Genomic DNA, 23,415 nt, shown 5'->3' with positions numbered 1-23,415 from the left:
TTCATTTGTTAACTAAGCAAATGAGATGATCTATGTGTCCTACTTCAACTAGGATAAATACAACATACTTGAACAGCCCACAGTAGTAGTAACAGTCAACTAGCATATTTTTGGGAGATGGGTGAAAAATGAAGAACTTGCATAAAACCCTCAAAGACACGAAGAGAATATGCATATAGTGACCACAGATTAGGACTAAACCTTTGACCTCAGAAATGACAGGTAGAGAGCCTAACCATTAAGACACAGTACTGCCCCAAATTCTATGTTGTGTTACATTTCTAGCATGTACTCAAATCAGAAATGTAAGTGTCTTTGCAGTTGCTTAAAAAAGTTTGCATTTCCACCAAACAACTCTAAAACTGCCTAAACTGGGAAGTGCTTGCTGAGAAAGGGATGAAGAAAACTGAAAGGCACAGACAGTAATTATAACTATCTTTCTCTTATCTGCAGCATCCAACCCTAAAGAACTTTATTTTAAGGGAATCCAAATGAATGAAGACAGACTCCTCCCGCAAGGCCTGTACCCAAGTGTAAAGGAAGACTGGTGATTAAAGGGCTAGTTACTGTAAAATGGCAAATTTCTACAATGTTCCACTGGAGCACATTACTTCCTCATGAATGGATAAAAGTCCCCTAAGTTTTACTCTTACGTCCTTGCCTTCCAAATCCTGAACTACAGCTTTAATGTCACCACCAAACAGAACATTTAAAGAAGCAGAAAGGTTTCTAAAAATAATTAAAACTTTGCAATGGTAAGTGTGACCCTTCAAAGGGAAGTAAGCAAAGCATTAATAACTTCCCATTTTTCACTCAACGGACAAGTCATACACCACAGAATGAGCTTGGTAAATAAAGTCACAAAGACACAGCAACACATTCAATACTCAACAGCTAAAGAACCAGAAAGCACAGATGTGTGAATACACACTCACCATAACTGCACATTTGAATAAAATCACTGCTGAAGAATGATTTGTGACACATATGGCTGCACTGAAAGTGGAAGTTCAAACATCTGGCTGACTTCCACAACTTCTAGACATCTCCAAGCCACTTATGACTTTAAGACACATGGTATTCATGGGCATCCACACCACCTTCATTTTTTTTTTGTGACTAGGAATGCTCTCCAAGTGTGTTTCCAAAACACAATGGGTTATCTGGGAAATCTGCTCTGTTCTTAAGACAAATTTGCAATGCAAGAGGAAGCATGCCTCCCTCTGAAAGCGAAAAAGTATTTTTTTCCAAAAGGCCAGTATGCAAACAGAAGTAAACGGGGGGGGGTCAGGATACACTGCAGAAATGATCTTACACAAATGGTTTACAGTTATGAAGAGTGTGCACATAAAACTCACCATGTTCATCCCAAGGATCACAGCTGCAGTACTATTTATCACATACCCTGTTACAATTCATACTGCAGCAGTGGTTCGTACAAAAAAGATACAATCAAACACACACACACACACAAAGTTAAAGCACCAATATCCCCAAAAGTGAATGCCTTTTAGCAGTAGGAAAGAACAATGATACACAAGATCGGTAATAAGAAGTTATGTACCTACCATAACGTTCCATGTTAGTTGTCTTCTCTCGCCTTCTTTCTTGCTTGATGGGTTCGGAGCCGATCCCTCGTCTCAGACTCGGCACTTGCTAAGCTCGAGAGTCACTTTTACCAGCTCGAGGCAGCCCCATATCCCATGATGCAAGGCGGTAAGTACCCAGATCTCGTTTGCTGACAAAGGGCAATAGCACCAAGCATAAAATACTTCCCAAAGGAAGAAAGAAAACTTACAGATGGAAGAAGGACCAGGTCTGAATGGTCTTCAGCATAACAGTTTCTGATAACAAGGTCTGTCCAGGCCAGGGGGAAGGAGGGAGGGTCGCAAGAAAGAAGGCGAGAGAAGACAACTAACATGGAACGTTATATGGTAGGTACATAACTTCTTAATGTTAAGTTGTCAATCTCGCCTTCATTCTTGCTTGATGGGACCGCGTCCCTAGCACCTCTATCCTGGGTGGCTCAATGGAACAAACTCTTGAGGACTGTAGAGCCAAAACTGGCTCTGTCCCTGGAGGCCAAGTCCAATTTGTAATGGGAAACAAAAGTGTGAGGAGTAGCCCAAGTGGCCGCTGCACAAATAGTGTCCAAAGGAAGTCTAGCTTGAAAAGCTGTAGAAGTAGCTAAGCTCCTAGTTGAATGTGCTTTAGGTTTTGAGCACAGCTGTTTTCCCCTGAGTATAAATTTCAGAGATGACCGAAGAAAGCCATCTGGACAAGGTCACTTTAGAAACAGGAAGGCCTTTTTATTATCCGCATAGGAAACAAAAAGTTGATCAGATTTTCTAAATTTTTTGTTCTGTCCAAATAATATCTAAGTTGACGGTGGACATAAGGATAATGTAGTTTATGTTCAGCTCTACCTGAATAATGAGGAAAAATACAGGAGATCAATGGATTGATTCAAATTGTTCTTTGAAGCGACCTTAGGTAAAAAGGTTGGGTTAGTTCTCAAAGATACTCTGTCTTTGTGAAAAACCAAATAGGGGGGTCGAACCGAAAGAGCATGAAGTTCAGACACCCTCCTGGCAGATGTAATAGCCACTAGGAATAAAGTTTTCCAAGAAAGATATTTCAGGGAACAAGAAACAGCTGGCTCGAAGCGGCGAAGAATCAAGGATGTCAGCACTAAATTTAGATCCCACTGAGGAGGAGGATTCCTGATTGGAGGCTTTAGTAGGAAAATTCCTTTCAAGAAGGCCCTGCAGAGCCTATGGGACATAATATTGTGATCTGCTATCCCGACATGAAAATTGGAAATAGCAGCCAATTGAACTCTGACTGTGGAAGAAGAGGAGCCTGCATGAAAAATCTCTGCTAAGAAGTCCAGGACTGCCTGAACAGGGGCAGTAAAAGGATCAATATTCTGGGCCTTAGCCCAATAAGAGAAACGTTTCCATTTGCTTGTATAAATCCTCCTGGTAGAGGATTTTAGCGAAGCTACTATGATGTCTCTAACTGGGTTAGAGATCAAAGGAAGCCTGGCTAAGGAAGGAAGTGGAGCAACCATGCTGTGAGGTTGAGAGAAGGGATTGACTGGTGCAGCTGACCCGATTGGTGAATCAGAAGATCTGGCACTGGGTCCAGATGCCACGGCTGCACCAAAAGGTGATGATGGAGGAATGGGAACCAAACTTGTCGAGGCCAGTAAGGGGCAATGAGAATCAATTTGGCTCTCAAAACGGTAGCTTTCTGGATCACCTGAGGGATCAGAGGAAATGGAGGGAAGGCATAAAGAAGTCCCTGGGGCCAATCCTGGGTCAGAGCGTCTCTTGAGGGATGGCCTGATAGAGGGAAGAGGCTGAAGAAGTCTGGGCATTTGCTGTTTTGTGGAGTAGCAAAAAGATCGCAACATGGACGACCCCATACCAGAAAAATCTCTTCCGCTATAGATTGCTTGAGAGACCACACGTGAGGCATGAGAATAGCTCTGCTCAATCTGTCCGCTACAATGTTGGTTTTCCCAGGGATATGCGTTGCTACCAGAAACCGATGAGAGGAGATCGCCCATTGCCATAGTCTGAGCGCTTCTCGACACAAGGGGTAGGACTTGGTTCCGCCCTGTTTGTTGATATACCAAACTACAGACATGTTGTCTGTGTGGACTGCAATTGTCCCTACGGGAAGAAAGTCGTTGAGGGCTTGCAACGTTAAAAGCACTGCTCTCATCTCCAGGACATTTATGTGCAGATGGTACTCGACCGGCTGCCACGTCCCATGAACCATCCTGCCCTGATAATGACCTCCCACCCGATCAGGGAGGCATCCGTGGTGACAGTGGCTATCGAGGATGGGGGTACAAAGTACCTGCCTTGGTGAACCTGAGGCGATGTGATCCACCAAGCAAGATGCTCTTTGCATGTCTGTGTCACCAGAATCTGGTGACGCATTGGAAGTTGCTGGTATGACCATTGTGTGAACAGCATCCACTGAAGAAGGCGCATGTAGAATCGAGCCAGGGGAAGAAGAGTAATGGCCGCAGCCATGAGACCTAATACCTTTAGAACCATTCTGGCCTGTACTTTCTTGCTGGACAGAATGATCCTGACATGACTCTGAATGTCTGAAACTCTTTGATCTGTAAGGGTAGCTGACATCCGAACAGTGTTTAAGTTTACGCCTATGAAGGTAATAGACTGGCAGGGCGATAAGGATGACTTTTCAAGTTGATTGAGATGCCCAAATGAGAACAAAGGTCTATTGTGTAATCCCTGGCTTGTATAAGCTGATGCCTGGTGGTGGCTGACAGGAGCCAGTTGTCGAGATACGGAAACACCTGGAATCCTTGACGTCTCAGGTGAGCCGTGACCACTGCCATGCATTTGGTGAACACTCTGGGGGCTGTAGTGAGACCAAAGGGCAGGGCTCTGAACTGGAAATGACTGGACCCCAGCCCAGCGGAGAAATCTCCTGGGCGTCTGTGAATTTTGATGTGATAGTACGCATCCTGAAGATCTATTGAGCACATCCAGTTGTCCTTCTGTAAGAAGGGCAGAATTGACTGAAGAGTGACCATTCGAATCTTGTCTTCCTGACAGACTTGTTGAGTCTGCTCACAGCCAATATTCTTCTCCAGTCTTCCGTCTTCTTGGAGACCAAATACAACCTTGAGTACATTCCGGGCTCTTATTGGTCTATTGTAACTGGCTGAATGGCTCTTTTTGCAGTAGTTTTGAGACTTCTAACTCTGCAACCTCCCTTAGACCGGGTGGTACGTCTGGAAGGGAACTTGAGGGAAGGGACTTTCCTCGAAAGGAATTATGTAACCCTTGGATATGATCGACTGTACCCATCTGTCTTGAGTGAGGGAATGCCAGGCTTCTGGGTACAGTGATAATCTTCCCGACTGCCTCCAAGGAGGGACAGCCGGGCAACACCTCAGGGATGCTGAAAGGGCTTGTCAGAGAGAGGCTCCCTGTTTCCCTGGTTTTCGACCCCTCTGCCTCTAGAGCGTCTGTTGTTGTTACCCCTCTGCCTCTAGGGGTAAACTGACCACGTGAATCGGCGTGACTCCTTGGGATTTACGGAACCACATTTTCCCACCTTTCTGTCCTTTGGGATAAGGTCTAGAAGGGGTGGAAAACGGACTCCAACAGCAGAAAGAGTCTTGCCGTCCTGTTCGCACCTGGTCAAGGTTTCCTTCACCTGAGGGCCAAACAAAGCTGACCCATCAAAGGGAGAATTTGTGAAGGACGCCTTAAAGGGATCCATAAAATCACATAGCCGCATCCAGGCTTGGCGTCTAAGAGCCACACCTGTACCTGCGGCTCTACTGCTCCATCCGCAGCATAAGATATTAGCCGCATGGAGGAGTTTGCAATGGAATTGAGGGTTCCTAGCTGCGAAGCAATTTTTCTTGAGCCCCTGCAGCTGTAGGATCCTGAACTACTTCACCCAGCTCCTTAAGGATATCCCTCTGGTCTCTGGTGAAGTGACTATGGTATTTCAGCGCACGCATAGCAAAGCTCGCTGAGGAATTCATCCGCTTACCGTACCTATACATCCTACTAGAGTCCTTTTTAGGAGGATGGGCCAGGCACGGAAGGATCTGCAAGTTCCTTTTGGTGGCCGCAGCCACCACCATGGCATCAGCGGGGACACCCTTAGTGAGGAATTGCTTGTCACACGGGGCAGTGATAAATTTAGAAGGCCTCCTAGGGACTGGCTCTACAGAGTCAGGAGCTGCCCACGCCTTTCGTGCAATAACCTGCATAAGGGGGTCGAAAGGCGGAGACACCCAGGAGGTGGAGGGCCGAGATCCAAAAGCCTCTAGGTATACTGACTCATCCTCAGAGGGATTGTTGGTGGGCCAGTTTCCCCTCTGTTTCAGGAGTTCTAGAATGTCTGAGAAGGAGACATCCTCAGAGGGGGATCTAGGGGATCCCTCTGACTCATCAAAGTCAGTATCCGAAGTGACAGACTCGGGAGTCTACATGCTTCCTCTTACAAGTTCTCTTCCTAGGAGGATCTCCCGAAACATCAGCAGAATCCTCGGAAGACGGGGAAATTCCCAATGGGGAAACCTGAGGCGGAGGATCTCTGGGTCCTGTAGCAAGAGAAGTGGCAGAGATGTCAACAGGTACTATAGAGGGAGGAGCTACGGGAACAGACTGCTGACTGATACCAGTGGCCAGTACACTCTTCATCACCTCGAATGCTCCCCTCCCAGGCAGGTCCGAGAGAACCCGCTCCGAAGAGCTAGGAACTCCAGGGACCACCGAAAGGGAAGTCTCCGAGGCAGATGTCGGAGCCGATCTCACCAAGGCCGAGGCTCCAAGGGGAAGAGCGGGTTCGGACAAGGGTCCGATGCCACTCACCCCCTCGGAGGAGACCATGGAAGCCCGACCACCGAATCCCTCTAAGGAAAGTCTCAAGAGGAGATAAGAGTAGAGGCTGAAGGAACAGAAGGGGGTATCCGTCCTCCAGCCGTAGCAGTAACCATTCCCGAAGACTCCAACTCCAAGCTCTGGGGTAGAGTTGAAGGAGGAACTGTAACGGGGTGTGGACCAACAGTCGTCTGTTGAGACGGACTATGTAACATTTGGGCCAGTACCTGTGACTTAAGTAATCTACTGACCACTCTCTCTAGGTCATGATCTGACAGTCTGGATGACCTTGAAGATCGGCTCCGATGGCTCCGTTCGAAGAAGAGGTGAAGCCGGAGCAGAAAGTAGCGGCCCCAAGGAAGGAGCCCCCGCCCTCTTCCGGGAATGAGCCACCGGAGCCGATACTATAGATCCTGTCGGAGCCGACTTCTCGGAGCCGACAGGAAGCCTCGATGTATAGGCTCCAGCCGAGCCGATCCAGCCACCAAAGTAACGGTGTCGGAGCCGATCGGAGCCGACACCGATGCCTGTGCCACATGGGGGTCAGAACCGATCGGAGCCGACACCGAAGTGGTCGATACAGATTCGGCACCGATAGCCATCGGTGCGAAGGCTGTTAAGCCAGAATCGGCTCCAGCCAGAGCCGATCTCGACTCGAACGAAGTCGGGCCGAGGCCGCAGGCTTAGACACAGAAGCCTGGGCCTTGGAAGATTTAACTGATTTAGATGGAGCCGACTTAGCCGGAGAGCCCTCCGGCAAGAAGGCCCCTAAGGATCAGTTTGTTGCGTCTTTCCTGCAGGACTCTCTGGCTGAAGGAATGACAAATAGCACAGGAGTCCTGCAGGTGAAGAGGCCCCAGGCAATACAGGCAAGAAGTGTGACCGTCTGTCAGAGACATCTTCTGACAGCACGAGTCACACTTCTTAAAACCTGAGACCCTCTCCTTTGACATGGTGCTTAACACAAACACACACACACACCAGTCAAAAGATTAACTTAAATAAAATACCAAAAGGTATTTGTATAAAAAACACACACACCCTAACAGGGAGGGGATGGGATGGGTAAAGTTTGACTAAAATAAATTAGAAAAGACAGGGATTTTCTGTCACAAAATGTAAATAATTAACTAATAACTAATAATTAAGGGTTTTTAAGAAAAAGGGGCTTAAATATTCAAAAAGTGAATCACTTACCAGGAGCTGGTAAAAGGAGGACCTCATAAGCGAAGCAGCAAACGAGATCTGGGTACTTACCGCCTTGCATCATGGGATATGGGGCTGCCTCGAGCTGGTAAAAGTGACTCTCGAGCTTAGCAAGTGCCGAGTCGGAGCCGAGGGATCGGCTCCGAACCCATCAAGCAAGAATGAAGGCGAGATTGACAACTTAACATCCCCTTTTTACACTGAAATATAGCAAACAGGTGACAAGAGAAAGGAGCCCTACAAGAATATCTGCTACATGTTAAGATAATATATGAAGCCAGAAATCAGTGCTGGGGAGTTTATCATATGGATATACACCAATGTCATTTCAAAGTAAGATGAGCAGTTTAGAAGGTCAACACTGTTCCTTTTTGCTTTTTAGAATAGCTATGATTTTATAACCCGTGGACTATACAAGTTCAAAGTCACATACATCTAGAGTTTTGAAGTATAAGTTCCAATAATCAACTTCTGTACCTGCCCACTAACAAAAACCTATTAGAAGAAAGTCATCTCTACTATAACCCTTTTATACAACTTGTCAAACAGCTTGCAGAATGTCGTTTATAGCAAAACACATGGATGAACACATACCTTATTGCGAACATTAAAATTAAGCATGTGTAACCTACAGTGCAATTCAATGTGTCTGTCCCACAGTAAAAGAAACATTTGTGAGATTTTACAATACACTGAAAAAAAGCACTTCCCAACACACACACTTATGCAGGAATATAATACAAGTCCAGAATAAAATTGTTCTATTTTTTTCATATTGTTTTACAGACATACTGCTTCACTGGAGTTAACACCTCACTATAACAAGGTGTTTTTTCAATTAAAAACAAATACTTACCACTTGTACCATTTTAAGATATCTGGCATATCTTGGATCTTTTGCTATGGTTACCAGATTTTCTGGAGGTGAATCATTCTTCTGTTGCTCCACATCACTTGCGCCATTTTGCTGAACCTTAAATTTAACAAAAATCATAAAAGCTAATTTAATACTAGAGTTCAAAACAACCTGCAAATGGGGTAAAGTATAAAGCAAACGTTATGTAATCACCATAACTATGCATATGTGTTGTTTGTTTTGTCCGTCCTCAACCAATGGGATCTCGGATCTTACTTCGGCCACGTTTAAAGATGTGTCTACAAAGTTTGAGCTCCTCCCTTACCTAAAATCTTCCTGTCGATAAACAGCTACCTCAGGTCAAATTTGCCCTCCCTTCAGCTTACACCACTGTCTACAGCAGCTAAAAAGTGCAAACAAAAACATAGTAAAAAGTTAAAACATCCCAGTGAAACTGCATAAAGGAAGGTGAACAAAGAAGAAAGAGCTGGAGCTCATCCACAGTCAGGTAAATACAATACCCCTAGGTCGAATTAGAAGAACAGAATAAAAAAAATTAAGTAGTAAGGGAGGTGGAAGGTGGGAGGTCGATGAAGAAAGAAAACCGACAACACAGATGCATAGTTATATTAAGTAAATAATTGTTGTATTTGATGTTGCCTTTTTTGTCTGTTCCTCAACCAATGGGGCAGAGTTCCCAGCTAGGATATTCCAGAGTACAGCGGAGCCAAATGCTGCTCTGTTTCTAGAAAGACTATCTAATTTTAGTGAGCAATGAAGGTATGACTGTTACACCAAGTGGCAGCTCTGCAAATGTCTTCTACAGAATCTCTAGACCAGAAGGGAGAGAATGTGGCCACAGGTATAGTGGAATGAGCCTTAGGAGGTTCAGGAAATGTCAACCTATTCTCCTTATAGGGAAAAGAAATACGATCAGTCAGCCACTTGGCTAAAGCCACCTTTGCGACAGATTTACTCAGTTTGGTTTTGGAAAAGGAAATAAACAGCTGGTCTGATTTTCTGAAATCTTTAGTTCTGTGGAGACAGAATCGAAATTTCCTATGCACATCTAAAAGGTGCAGCATGTATTCTCCTTTGTTGGAAAAATCTGGAAAGAAAACATGGAGGTTGATGGACTGACTCATAGCTGTTTCTGAAGCCACCTTAGGTACAAAGGAAGAATTAGTGCAGACAGACACCCTGTCCTCCTGAAAAATTAGATATGGTGGCTTAGAAGAGAGCCTGGAGTTATGACACTCACCTGGCTGATGTGATTGGGACCAGAAAAATATTTTTCAAAGACAAAAATCCACCTTGGCAGCTGGTTCAAAAGGGGGTTGAGTCAGGGCTTGAAGTAGTATATTTAAATCTCAAAGTGTAGTAGAAACTTTAATGGGGGGGTTTGAAGTAAAAAATTACCTTTAAGAAAAGCTTTACATAATCTAGATGATGCCAAAGAAGAATAGTTACGTCCTACATGAAAATTCGAGATAACTGCAAGTTGAACCTTAACGGTAGATTAACTAGCACCACTGTTAAATATGGAAACAAGAAAATCTAGAATAGCTGGAATGGGTGCCAAAAAGTGGTCTGATTGTCTCTGGACAGCCCAAGTGGAGAATCTTTCCCACTTTTCTACACCTTTCTAACAGAATCTTTCTGAGAGGATATGAGGATGTGTTTGACCAGAGAGGAAAACTTTAACTTTCTAGCCAACATTAGAAGTTGAGAACCCATGTGTTCAACTTGAGGGCCCAAATGCCCAGTTAAGTTATTCCTGATGGGTAAGAAAGGTGATCCTGGTTCGGTTCCAACAACCAAGGGGAGTACATCAGATGATGCCACAGGAAGGGAAGCCATACTTGTCAAGGCCGGAACAGAGCAAAGAGGATTACTTTGCAATTCTGGTAAGATGCTTTCTGTGGAAATTTGGGAATCAAAGGGGTAGAAGGAAAAAGTACAGTTTTGTACCTACCATAAATGTAGATGTCCGATAGGTATGCATCTGCAGTCATCACATATGGGCTGTCCTGCCTCAGGCAGCCCTTCGGTCGGCCGGATTCCAAAGTCTGGGTCCGGCGTCGGCTGAAGTTGCCCCTTCCCTGACGTCAGAGCGCCTGGGGTATAAAAGCATCAGCCGACGCCATCTTCCTCAGTTTTTCTTGCCCCAGATGCCAGGTGCCCTCTAAGGAAGGCTAAATTTGGAGAAATGCAATAAATTCCAAACATGCACTAAAATATATATACATATATAAAAACAAATACACCATAATAGATAACCCCAGCTAGCTATGAGAGGGGAATGTACCCAAGAAATACCACAGAGGGGAAGGAGGGAGGGTAAACCTGACTGCAGATGCATACCTATCGGACATCTACATTTATGGTAGGTACAAAACTGTACTATGTCCTTCAAGGATGCATCTGCAGTCATCACATATGGGTAGAATACCATAGCCAATCTAGGGGTGGAGGATCTATGTAAAGGATGGTGTAGCTAAAATGCCCTGCAGGACTGCCGTAGCAAAGCCTGCTCTGGATCTGGAATATAAAGCTAAGTTGTAATGCTTGGAAAATGTATGCACGGAGCTCCATGTAGCAGCTTCTAAAATGTCCTTGGTAGCCACCCCTCTTAAGAAGGCTGTGGAGGTGGCTGTGGCTCTGGTCGACTGAGGTCTAATGTTAGCTGGCACAGTTTTTCCATGAAAGGAGTAACAGAAACGAATGCAATTCCCTATCCATTTTGAAATTGCCTGTTTTGAAATTGCTTTTCCTTGTGCACCAGCAGCATATGCTACAAACAACTGGTCAGTTTTTCTGTAATTTTTAGTTCTGTCCAAGTAGTAGCGCAACTGTCTGTGTATGTCCAGGGTGTGCAGAAGCTTTTTCCCTTTGTTTTGTGGATTTGGAAAGAAGGTAGGCAGGTGAATAGCTTGGTTTAATGAGACCCTAGATACCACCTTTGGCATAAATGAAGGATTGGTTCTCAATGAAACTCTGTCTTGATGAAAAATAAGAAATGGTTGTACTGCCATGAGGGCCTGTAACTCAGATACTCTTCTTGCTGAGGTTATGGCCAGAAGGAAGGCAGTCTTCCAAGAGAGGAACTGTAGTTCTGCAGATGCTGCTGGTTCAAAGGGAGGCAGTGTTAGTTTTTCCAAGACGAAGTTAAGGTCCCAAGTAGGCATTGGTGGTTTCCTTGGAGGATTGATGTTTTTAATTCCTCTTAGAAACTGTCTTAGCAGAGGATGAGAGAAGACAGGTGGATCAGTATTGTACTCTGCTGAAATTGCTGAAGCATGAATTTTAATGGAAGAGTAAGACAGGCCATTGTGGAGCATTTCTGCCAAATATTCCAGGATATGTGCCATGTTCATAACTGTTGCATCTAGGCCCTTTGAGGTGCTCCAGGTGTGAAATCTTTTCCATTTTGTTGAGTATGCCTTTCTTGTGGAAGGCCTGCGAGCTTCCATGATGATATCCTTCACTCTCTTGGATAGCTTATCCTGGTGATGAGTCAAGGTATTTTCCAGGCAGCTAGTTGTAATGTTTTCAGGTTGGAATGCAGAGTTTTGTAATTGTGCTGTGTCAGGAGAAGCGGCCATTGTGGCAGAAGCCATGGTTTTGTCCGTGACATGCTCTTTAGCAATGGGTACCAGTGCTGTCTTGGCCAGTCCGGAGCTATCAGAATCAATCTTGGCTGCTCTGCCCTGATCTTCAGTAAGACCTTGGTCATTAATGGAAGAGGTGGGAATGCATACACTGTTAGAGTTCTCCAGCTGAAGGAGAGAGCGTCCACTTTCCATGCTTGTGGGTGGTATGTCCTTGAGCAGAAATTCTCCAGCTGATGATTGTGTGGGGAGGCAAAGAGGTCTATGTCCGGTCTCCTCCATGATTGTGTTATCTGATGGAAGATGTCTGGGTGCAGCATCCATTCGTGTGCATCCATGATGTTCCTGCTTAAGCTGTCCGCCAGTATATTGTCCTTTCCTGGTACAAACTGGGATTGCAGTTGTATATTGAGAGTCAAGGAAAGTTCCCATAGATTCATTGCAAGTCTGCAAAGAGGGTAGGAATGGGTGCCTCCCTGCTTGTTTATGTACCACATAACTGTAGTGTTGTCTGTCCTTATTAGCAGGTGGCCTTGATGTAGAAATAACTTGAAGGCCTCGATTGCATGTATCACTGCCAGCATTTCCTTTTAGTTTATGTGCATGCATAGCTCTTTTTGTGACCATAGCCCTTGAATGCATCTTCCCTCCATGTGCGCTCCCCATCCGTGGTCTGAAGCGTCCGTTGTAATGGTTTGGCTGGCTATTGGTTTACTGAAGGGCAAACCCCTGTTTGACTGGCTTGCTTAAGCCCACCACAGAAATTCCCTTTGAAGGCATGGGATGAGTGGTATCAAAGTTTCCAAGCTGTGACTGTGCTGAGTCCATAAACTCCTTAGGTACCATTGGAGTTTCCTCATATGTAGCCTTGCTTGAGGAATCAGAAGAATGCAAGAAGCCATGTAACCCAGGGCCTGCAGGATTTTCCTTGCAGTCAGCTGAGTTTGTCTTGACAGGTTTTTGAAGTAATCCGGTAGTTGGTTTTGTTTTTCTTCTGTGAGGAAAGCCATTTGGGTGGTTGTGTCTAGATCCGCACCCAGAAAAGTTATTCTTTGGGATGGTACCAGTCTTGACTTGTGAATGTTGACTGTATATCCCAAGGCCTGAAGAAGATAGATGGCATAATTCAAGTGTTTTACCAAAATTTGTTTGCTGCCCGCTTGTATAAGGCAGTCGTCCAGATACGGGTATATTTGCATCCCCTGAAGTCTGCAGTGTGCAATTACTGATGCCAGGCATTTCGTGAATACTCTGGGCGCAGTAGATAAGCCAAAGGGCAATGCAGAGAATTGTTCAAGGCTCCTGAGAGCACCCCAGCACTATCAGGTTATACCTCATATCATGCGTTCCGGCCCCAAAACCCGGACAATACCAAGAAAGGAGGAGGGGTATCCATATTCATCAAGGACACCCATACCTCTAGACTGGTGGCAACGCACAATGCATCGGAAACCATCCAGGTGCAATTAACCATAGGCAAGACTGCTCTGCAATTTGTAGCATGTTACAGGCCACCCTCGCAAACTCAGGAACCTCATATGGCCTTCCAGAAAACACTGGAGGGGATAAATGTATCTCCGAACACCATCATACTAGGTGACTTCAACTACCCTAATATAGACTGGGAACACTACTCAAGCCCAAACACTCTAGCCCAAAAGTTCCTGGAATTCATAAACTCAAATGCCATGGAACAACTAGTCACCATCCCCACAAGAGGAGAAAACATACTTGATCTCATCATCATGAACATGGGAGCACAATGTTCAACACTGGAAGTATACCCCTCACTGGTGAGATCAGATCACAAACTAATCTCGCTGGAGGTCCTCATCCCCCAACCGAAATAAAAAAGACCACAGTAAAGAACTTCTCGAAAGCCGACTTCACACTTCTAAAGACTAGTGTGGTCTCCTTTAAGGCCCCTGAACCGGCGGTAAACATTACTCAAACCGCTGAATCACTTACAAATGCCTTCTACCAGCACCTGCAGGCTGCATGGATCAGGCAATCCCAAGCAAAACAAAGACTCTTTGTACCAAAGGCAAGCGTCCAGTCTGGTGGACCCCAGCCATAAACAAACTCTACAACAAAAGGAGGAAGCTACTACAAGATAGAGCAAAATCCTTAAAAGGTAAGACACCGCTGATCACTATAAGTAAAAAGCTAAGAGCTCTCATAAAATCACCCAAAGCTAATTTTGAGAAAAAAATAGCTAAGGACTCTAAAGACAACCATAAGGCATTCTTCAGCTATGTCAGAAACCTAGGAGGAAACTCCCAGATATGCTCAGAATTAGTTCAAAATGATGTGAAGATTACTGATCCTACAGACATTGCCAACATACTGGCTGACAGGTTCAGTGCAAACTTCTCCCCCTCAAGGAGAGATATCTATATCAAATGATTGTTGCCCCCAAACATCTCTAACCCAGGTGAGAACTGCTCTCTCAAGGCAAAGAACACAGCATCCATGGGACCTGATGGTGTCCCCGGCTGTGTGCTCCATGAACTCAACGAGGAATTAAACCCACAGTTAGGACAGCTGTTTAATCTTAGTCTCACCTCCGGATACATACCCAGGGAGTGGCGCACAGCGACTGTGGTCCCACTCCACAAAGGCGGTGCCTCCACCGACCCTAGAAATTACCGTCCCATTAGCTTGACAAGCCTTATCTGCAAAGCCATGGAGAGGATCATAATGGATCTCATAAATAAAGACATAGGGAATTTGCAGACTTTGGATCCAACCCAGTTTGGCTTTGTCAAAGGCAGATCATGCCTCTTAAACTTGGTTGACTTTTTTGAAACAGTCACCAAGGCCATTGACGAAGGAAAGGCAGTCCATACAGCCTACCTAGACCTGGCGAAGGCTTTCAATACAATACCCCACTCGGGCATCATTGATAAACTCATCAACTTAAATGTAAACCCATACATTACAAGATGGATTGCAAACTGGCTGAGTGACAGAACCCACAGGGTCAGAGTTGCTGGCGCCATGTCAGACTCAAAGCCTGTCACAAGTGGTGTACCACAGGGCTCAGTCCTGGGCCCACTCTTGTTTGGCATCTACTTTTCTGAAGTACAAGCAAACATAGGAGGGTTATGGCTGACAAAGTTTGCAGATGACTGCAAACTGGGCGCCGTAGTCGAAAACACATCCGACAAAGATATCCTTCAGAAGGGTCTCACAGAAATGGATAACTGGTGCCAGAGCCATGGCCTAAAGTTAAATGCCAAGAAATGCATAGTCATACCCTTCGGGAAAAATAAGGTCACCCCTAGCTACCATATAGGAGGCAATCCCCTGATCACAGAAGAAGTTATCAGGGACCTGGGAACCCAGGTGGACAGTAGCCTTTCATTCGACACCCATATTGCTAAAGTAGTTAGGAAGACCTTCTACATTGCCCACCTTATCATGAAGGGATTCACATCTAGATCAAGGGAAGTCATAGTCTCCCTATACTCATCACTCATCAGACCAATGATCGAGTACAATGCCCCATTCGGAATGTATCTGACCCGACACTTGCAGCAGCTGGAGAGGCCACAAAAGTTCTTCACCAGAAGGATAAAGGGTCTCAAAAATCTGTCTTATGCTGCCTGACTGAAAGAACTCCGGTTATATTCAGTTGCTTACCGCTTGCTCAGAGGTGACCTATGCCTGACATACAAGGCCATGTCAAACCCAGATTTGATGAACATGCTTCATCTCAAAAAATCTAGATCCCTCAGAGCCACAAGGGCGGGAGACTTAAACCTCGACACGGTTATTGATAGGACGTGCTGGAGGGATAGATTCATCACCCAAACACTACCTATGCTGTGGAACAAAATCCCGGTCTATGCGAGGCAGAGCACCTCGCTGGCCTTGTTCAAGAGGAATCTTGACCAATGGATGGGGGATCGCAGATACACCCCAGGGGTTACCTCAGTGTCACTGCTAGACAGAGGCACAGCAAAATAAAGGGCATAGTTTCTCCAAGCTAAAGGGGTGGCGTAAGCCACAAAACTATGGGCTAGGCTTATAAATGCCCTCGGGCAGATAGCCTAGTATGAACCTATGAACCTATAATGCTCTGAACCTGCAAGAAATCTGAGGTGTCCTCTGCAGCTTTGTCTGATAGGGACATGCAGGTATGCCTCCTTGAGGTCCAGAGTTACCAGCCAAGACCCCTTGCCCAGCATGGGAAGGAGTTGCTGTAGAGTCAGCATTTTGAATTTTGGCACAATGAGATAAGTATTTAGTGCGGACAATTCGAGAATAGGCCTCCATTGCTTTTCTTTTCTTGGAACAAGGAAGAGTCTGGAATAAAATCCTTGGCCTTGTTCTGCAAGAGGAACCTTTTCTATTGCTTTCATTTTCATTAAGTTGGAGATTTGTTTCAAAGCCTCTGCCCTTTGATTTGGTGGCAGGTCTGGCATGCCTTTTCTTTTCGGTAATGTGTGGGAATGGAACCTGTATCCTTTGTCTATTATTTGTAGTGTCCATTTGTCCCTTGTAATAATGTGCCAATTTTCTGAAAATAAGGAAAGCTTTCCGCCCAAAGGTGCTTCCAATTGAGCCCTGGTTGGTGGTGTCAAAGTAAAGTCATTGAGTCTGTCCTTGTGCAGCAGTTGTAGGCCCTGCACTACCTCTCTAGTTGGGAGGCTGCCATTGACGTCCTCTGTAGGAGCCTCTAGCTTGCCCTCTACCTCTGGCACGCCTGTTCTTGCCTCTCTGAAATCTGTCTGTGTCTGGAAAGGACCAGTTCTTGGAAGGCCAATTTCTGCTGAATCTTGGTGGTTGGACTTGCATAAAATCTTTGACTGTTTGTACAGATTTTGCCTTTTCTTCAAATTTCTTTAAGACCTCCTGAGCAGTGGAGCCAAATAACTTTTGCTTTTCCAGTGGAGCATCCAGAAGCTTTGCTTTAACATGGTCTGGCAGAGATTGTTCCTTCAGCCAAGCATACCTATGTATGACTGCACCTGTCATAGCTGACCTACATGAAGCTTCCAATGCATCATAACCACACTGCAAGAAATGGTTGCTAACCTGTTGAGAGTTATGTACCAGATCCTGAAGTGATTTGCTTTTTATGCAATTCATCTAACAAATATTCTTGGTACTGTGTCATTTGAAATTGAAAGTTTAAAGTCCTCATAGAAAGGGTAGCAGAAGTATACACTTTTTTACCCCAACGCTCTAAAGCCCTGGACTCCCTTTCAGAGGGGAGTGGATTTTTTGTAGTGACAGCTGCAACCCCTTTAGGGCCCTGGGAAATAGTTTCTGGATCAGCAGAGTGGGCCTTGTAAAGGAAAAGATGTGATTCCGGGACCCTGTAGTACCTATCGGGTTTGGCAGGAGCCGGAGGGAGAGTGTCAGGGGTTGTGCTAGATTCAGAGTACACATCATCAATGACATTCAAAACAGGGGGAATAGCCAAAGGTCTATGCTGAGGCGAATGCAAGAAGGTCCTTAATCTTTTCCTGGAATCAGAGAATTCCTGGCCCTGCCATTGGAAATGCTCCCTCATAGTGTGCAGAGTTTCCCCAAAAGACAGTTCTTCAGGAGTGGAGGCCGAAGGGATAGATTCCTCTGCATCTGAATCCTCGTAGGCCGTAAAAGCCTCCTCCTGGTAGTCCGAGAGAGCAGAGCCATCAGAGGCCTCATCTGAGGAGAGGGGAATCAGAGGGCTCAACCCTGGGCCTTTTTTCTGTAGGAGGTTGAGAGCCCCTGTCCTGATGAGGCTGAGAGCCCCTAATTAATGAAATAAGGTCCTCTGCTAGACTAAGGATCTGAGAACCTGTAGTGGGTCCCTGAGGGATAACCCTGGGAGGCATAGATTTTGTGTGTTTAGCAGCTTTAGCCCTAGAGAATGCCTTAATAGACATGGATGCAGGAGGCCTGGCTGCACCACGTGCTGGTGTAGTTTTTTTCTAAGGGAATGGTGTCGGAAGGTTCCTGGACACCAGATTCCAATGGAGGTTCAACAACCAATACAGTAGTGGCCTCCAGGGCCGAGGTTGTCGTTTGTACGGTTTTGGTGGATGGTAGTACCAAGGACTCGGTTTCAGCCGAGACCGAGACACTCACGGTAGGCCTGGGCCGTGGTTTCAGCCGAAACCGCGGACCGCGTGTGTCGGTCCTTGTCCTTCCGTTTCTTTATTAAATGTGAAGTCGGAGTCTCCGACGGCATTTTGTAAGCAAAACTAGCCCCAAAAAATTCCTCTGCAAACCCCGACCGACGTTGTAGAGTGCGTCGGTTGAAGGAAGCACAGGCAGAACAGGCCAAGACGTTGTGGTCTGGGCCTAGGCAAGGTAGGCAGTAAGAGTGGAAATCCTTATGAGGTATTTGTTTCCCACAAGTTAAGCAATTATTAATTTTATCTGACATCGGCTGAGGCAAGAAAGAGTCCCCAACGGGGTACTTAGCTTTTGAAGTCTTCGGTTTAGCTGAATTACAGGAGCTCAATACTGATAAAACAAACACCAACAGGATAAGGTACCACCTCAAAAAAAGTAGCAAAATCCAGTAAATAGAGGTAGATACTCCAAGACAATCAAAGCCAACCAGGAACTTAATGCAAGAAGTAAATCAATGTATCCTTTATTGCTGAAAATCAGCAATAAAGGATACATTGATTTACTTCTTGCATTAAGTTCCTGGTTGGCTTCGATTGTCTTGGAGTATCTACCTCTATTTACTGGATTTTGAATTACAGGAGCTGGCCGACCGGCACTTGCGAACTGCTTCTGCTTCGGGCACCACGCGGCAAGAAAGACTGAGGAAGATGGCGTCGGCTGACGCTTTTATACCCCAGGCGCTCTGACGTCGGGGAAGGGGCGACTTCAGACGATGCCGGACCCAGACTTTGGAATCCGGCCGACCGAAGGGCTGCCTGAGGCAGGACAACCCATATGTGATGACTGCAGATGCATCCTTGAAGGACATCCATACAGGAGTCCAGGGGGCCAAATGTGGACTAGAGAGTTGCTCGGTGTCTCCCTCTCTGGGGGGATCAGGGTGAAGTACCTGTTGCACCTGGAGTTGAGAGGAAGCAAAGAGATCACACGGCCATCTCCACTGACAGAAAACCACTTACATCACCAGAGGGTTGACAGACCACTCGTGAGTGAGTAAGATGGACTTACTCAATTTGTCAGCTAGCAGGATGAATATCTCTGGAATATGTATTGCCTAAAGAAAGCAGCTGGAAAAAATTGCCCATTGCCAAACTCTCATTGCATCTCGACATAGGGGATAGGATCAGACTCCCCTTGCATGTTGATGTACTATAGACTACTTTCATAATGTCTGTCTGGATGGTAATTACCCCTGGAGGGGGAGCATCTTAAAATGCCTGCAGCGCTAATAGGACTGCCCTCATTTCCAGGACACTGATGTGTAGATTGTCCTCTAACTGGGACCAAATACCCTGGACTGTCCTTACCAAGTAATGCTCCCCCCACCTTAGTTGGGAGGTGACCATAGTCGCTGTGGTTGTGGGTGGCCCTTTTGGACATACCTGAGAAACTTCTTTTGCTGCAAGCCACCAGGTAGTACGTTGTTTGCAAATTCTTGCAATTCTTATTAGAGCAGATGGGGTCTGTCACCTTATAGACGACTGTACTGCAAGCTTCCACTGTAGTACCCTCATGAATATCTTGCTAGGTTTACTACAGTTATGGAAGATACCACAGATCCCGGGAGATGTAAAGCCGACCTTGCTGGTGGGAAAGTATGAGAAGATATAGGATGCTTGATATAAGCTTGTAATTTGAGTCACCATGTCCACATGAGCACTAATAAACTCCAGGATATAAGTGGGGGACAGCTGAGACTTGGCATAGTTCACTGTGATACCCAGTTGAAGACATAGCTGGAGCAAGTAGTCCCTGGCTTGAATTAGTAGAGGCTTGGTGGAAACAGAAATGAGCCAGTCGTTGAGGTATGAAAACACATGGAATCCCAAAAGTCTCAGGTGAACTGCAACCACTGCTGTGCATTTGGTGAACACCCTGGGGGATGGGAAGAGGCCAAACAGCAGGGCTCTGAATTGGTAATGACTCTCTCTCAGCCGGAAGCGAAGAAATCTCCCGGATTGCCCATCTCTTTTGATATGACAGTATGCATCTTGGAGATCTACCAAGCACATCCAATCATCCTTGCACAAAAGTGGAAGAATGGACTGAATTGTGACCATTCAGAACTTGGAACATTTGACATAATGGTTTAAGTTGCTGAGATCCAAGATAGGATCAGGTCCCTGTTTTTCTCTGGCACCAAAAAGAACCTCAATTAAGTTCTGAATCCTTGTTGGTCTGGGAGGACCATTTGGATGACTCTTAGCCAGCAGTTTTTTCTATTTCTATCATGGCTGCATTTCTCTGACTGGATGGAACATCTGGAAGCTTTACAGCTTGATTTTTGGGGCTCTAGGGAAAAGGTATGCAACAGCTTGTGTAAAAAATCTTCTACACCCAAGTTTCTTTGATGATGGCTGTCCAGGTTTGTGGATGCAGGGTAGGCACCCCCTGACTGCCTCCAGAGTGCAGTATTCGGGTAACCCTTCAGGATCACTAGTGCTTCTCTGAGAAGGGACCTCTGAAGCCCTGGTTTTGCAGACCTCCTCTGCCATGAGGGCATCATCTGTTACAAGAGATACTCCTTCTGCCACAGGGGGACCTCTCTCTCTATAGGAGTCTTGGGAAGAGCCTTGTGACTTCTGAACCACATTTTCCTACTACCTCTCTGGTTTTGGGAGAAGGTCCTTTGAGGTGTAGAAAAACGTATCCCTACAGCAGTAAGTTCTTCATATCTTGTTCATTCCTGAATAAGGTTTCTATAACCTTGCAGCCAAATAAGTTAGACCAATCAAAAGGAGCATTGATGCATGATGACTTGAAAGGCTCCACAAAGGCACATCCAGGCGTGCAGCCTCACAACAATTCCTGAACCTGTGGCTCTCAAATCACCTTCTGAGGCATGGAAAATGAGTCTCACAGAGGCATTAGACAGGAACTGTAGGGTAACCAATTGCAAATAAACGGTGGTCTTGTCCTCTGTTGACATGGGCCCAGAATGGGCATCGGAAAACTCGTTGATCAAGTCCCTCTAACATCTTGTGACATATGCCTTACAAATGCCTTCTATGAACACCTCCAGGACTGCATGGATCAGGCAATCCCAAATAAAACCAAGACTCTTTCCACAAAGGGCAAACGTCCAGTCTGGTGGACCCCAGCCATTAACAAACTTTACAATAAGAGGAGAAAGCTATTACATGAAAGAACAAAATCCATAAAAGGGAAGTCACCCCTGATCATTATTAGTAAAAAAATACGAGCACTCATAAAATCAACTAAGGCCAATTTTGAGAGAAAAATTGCCATGGATTCAAAGGACAATCATAAGGCCTTTTTCAGCTATGTTAGGAACCTGGGTGGAAACTCCCAGATATGCTCAGAATTAGTCCAAAATGATACAAAAATCACTGAACCCACAGACATTGCCAGCATACTGGCAGACAGGTTCAGTGCAAACTTCACTCCCCTCTGCCCCCCTAAAGGAGAGATAACTATCCCAGCGGAGTGTAGCCTCCCAGACATCTCAAATGTGCAGGTGAAAGCTGCTCTCTCTAAAGCTAAAAACACAGCATCAATGGGACCAGATGGTGTCCCCGGCTGTGTGCTACATGAGCTAAATGAGGAATTAAACCCGCACATAAGGCAGCTGTTTAATCTCAGCCTTACCACAGGATACGTGCCCAAGGAGTGGCGTACAGCAACTGTGGTCCCACTCCACAAAGGCGGTGCCTCTACGGACCCTGGTAATTACCGCCTCCATAAGCTTAACAAGTCTAGTCTGCAAAGCTATGGAGAGGATCATAATGGAGCTCATAAACAAAGATATAGGGGACTTGCAGACATTGGACCCGACCCAGTATGGCCGTCAAGGGAAGATCATGCCTTTTGAACTTGGTCGACTTCTTGAAACAGTCACCAAGGCCATTGATGAGGAAAGGCAGTCCATACAGCCTACCTTGACCTTGCAAAGGCTTTCGACACAATACCCCACTCGGGTATTGTAGAAAAACTTACCAGCTTAAATGTAAACCCATATGTCACAAGATGGGTTGCAAACTGGCTTAAGGACAGAACCCACAGGGTTAGAGTTGCTGGCGCTATGTCAGACTCCAAGCTGGTCACAAGTGGTGTCCCACAGGGCTCGGTCCTTGGCCCCTATTGTTCGGCATCTACTTCTCAGAAGTACAGGCCAACATGGGAGGACTTTGGCTGACAAAGTTTGCAGACGACTGCAAACTGGCCATAGTGGAAAGTGCATCGGACACGGATATCCTTCAGAAGGGACTCACGGAAACAGATAGCTGGTGCCAGAGCCATGGCCTGAAGTTAAACGCCAAAAATGTATAGTCATACCCTTCGGGAAAAACAAGGTAACCCCAAGCTACCATATAGGTGGCAATCCACTAAGCACAGAAGAGGTTATCAGGGACCTGGGGACCCAGGTTGACAGTGGCCTTTCTTTTGACACTCACGTTGCTAAAGTGGTTAGAAAGACCTTCTACATTGCCCACCTGATCATGAAGGGATTCACATCCAGATCTAGTGAGGTCATTGTTCCCCTGTACTCTTCACTTATCAGACCAATGATCGAGTACAATGCCCCATTCGGGATGTATCTCACCCGACATCTGCAGCAATTGGAGAGACCCCAAAAGTTCCTCACCAAAAGGATAAAGGGACTCCAAAATCTGTCATATGCTGCCAGATTGAAGAAACTCCAGCTCTATTCAGTCGCATACCGTCTGCTCAGAGGTGACATGTGCCTGACATACAAGGCCATGTCCAACCCGGAATTAATGGACATGCTCCACCTCAACAAATCCAAATCCACCAAAACCACTAGAGCAAGCGACTTAAACCTTAGCACGGATATAAATAGGACGTGCTGGAGGGATAGATTTATCACTCAGAGACTCCCTATGCTGTGGAATAAAATCCCGGTCCATGTGAGGCAGAGCACCTCGCTGGCTCTGTTCAAGAGAAATCTTGACCTGTGGATGGGAGATCGTAGGTTTACCCCGGGAATCATCTCTGTGTCACTGCTGGACAGAGGCACAACAAACTAATGGGCACAGTATTTTTTCATATAAGGGGTGGCGTAAGCCACAAAAATTTGGACTAGGCTTATAAATGCCTTAGGGCAGATAGCCTAGTATAAACCTATGAACCTATATAAAACCAAAACCAAACAACTGTAGAATGCCAGGAAGAAAGAAGAAATCCACAGTTCACAAAAACAAGTCCACAAATTTATTGGTAAGCGCTTTCATGCACC

The 23,415-nt window shown here is 45.7% G+C and overlaps 1 protein-coding gene across 1 annotated transcript in view; it reads right to left on the bottom strand.

Annotated features, from left to right (window-relative positions):
* WASHC3 (WASH complex subunit 3) overlaps window positions 1–23,415 on the bottom strand; it is a 505,398-nt gene that overhangs the window by 86,736 nt on the left and 395,247 nt on the right. Inside the window, exon 5 of the mRNA XM_044087748.1 lies at window positions 8,452–8,568. Within this exon, the coding sequence (XP_043943683.1) occupies window positions 8,452–8,568 (117 nt within the window). The remainder of the gene's footprint in view (window positions 1–8,451; window positions 8,569–23,415) is intronic.

This window comes from Protopterus annectens, chromosome 11.part0 (assembly GCF_019279795.1).
Source record: "Protopterus annectens isolate FY-2018-M chromosome 11.part0, PAN1.0, whole genome shotgun sequence".
NCBI lineage: Eukaryota > Metazoa > Chordata > Ceratodontiformes > Protopteridae > Protopterus > Protopterus annectens.
Note: the sequence above shows the minus strand (reverse complement) of the source record. Positions and strands in the feature narration are given on the sequence as shown.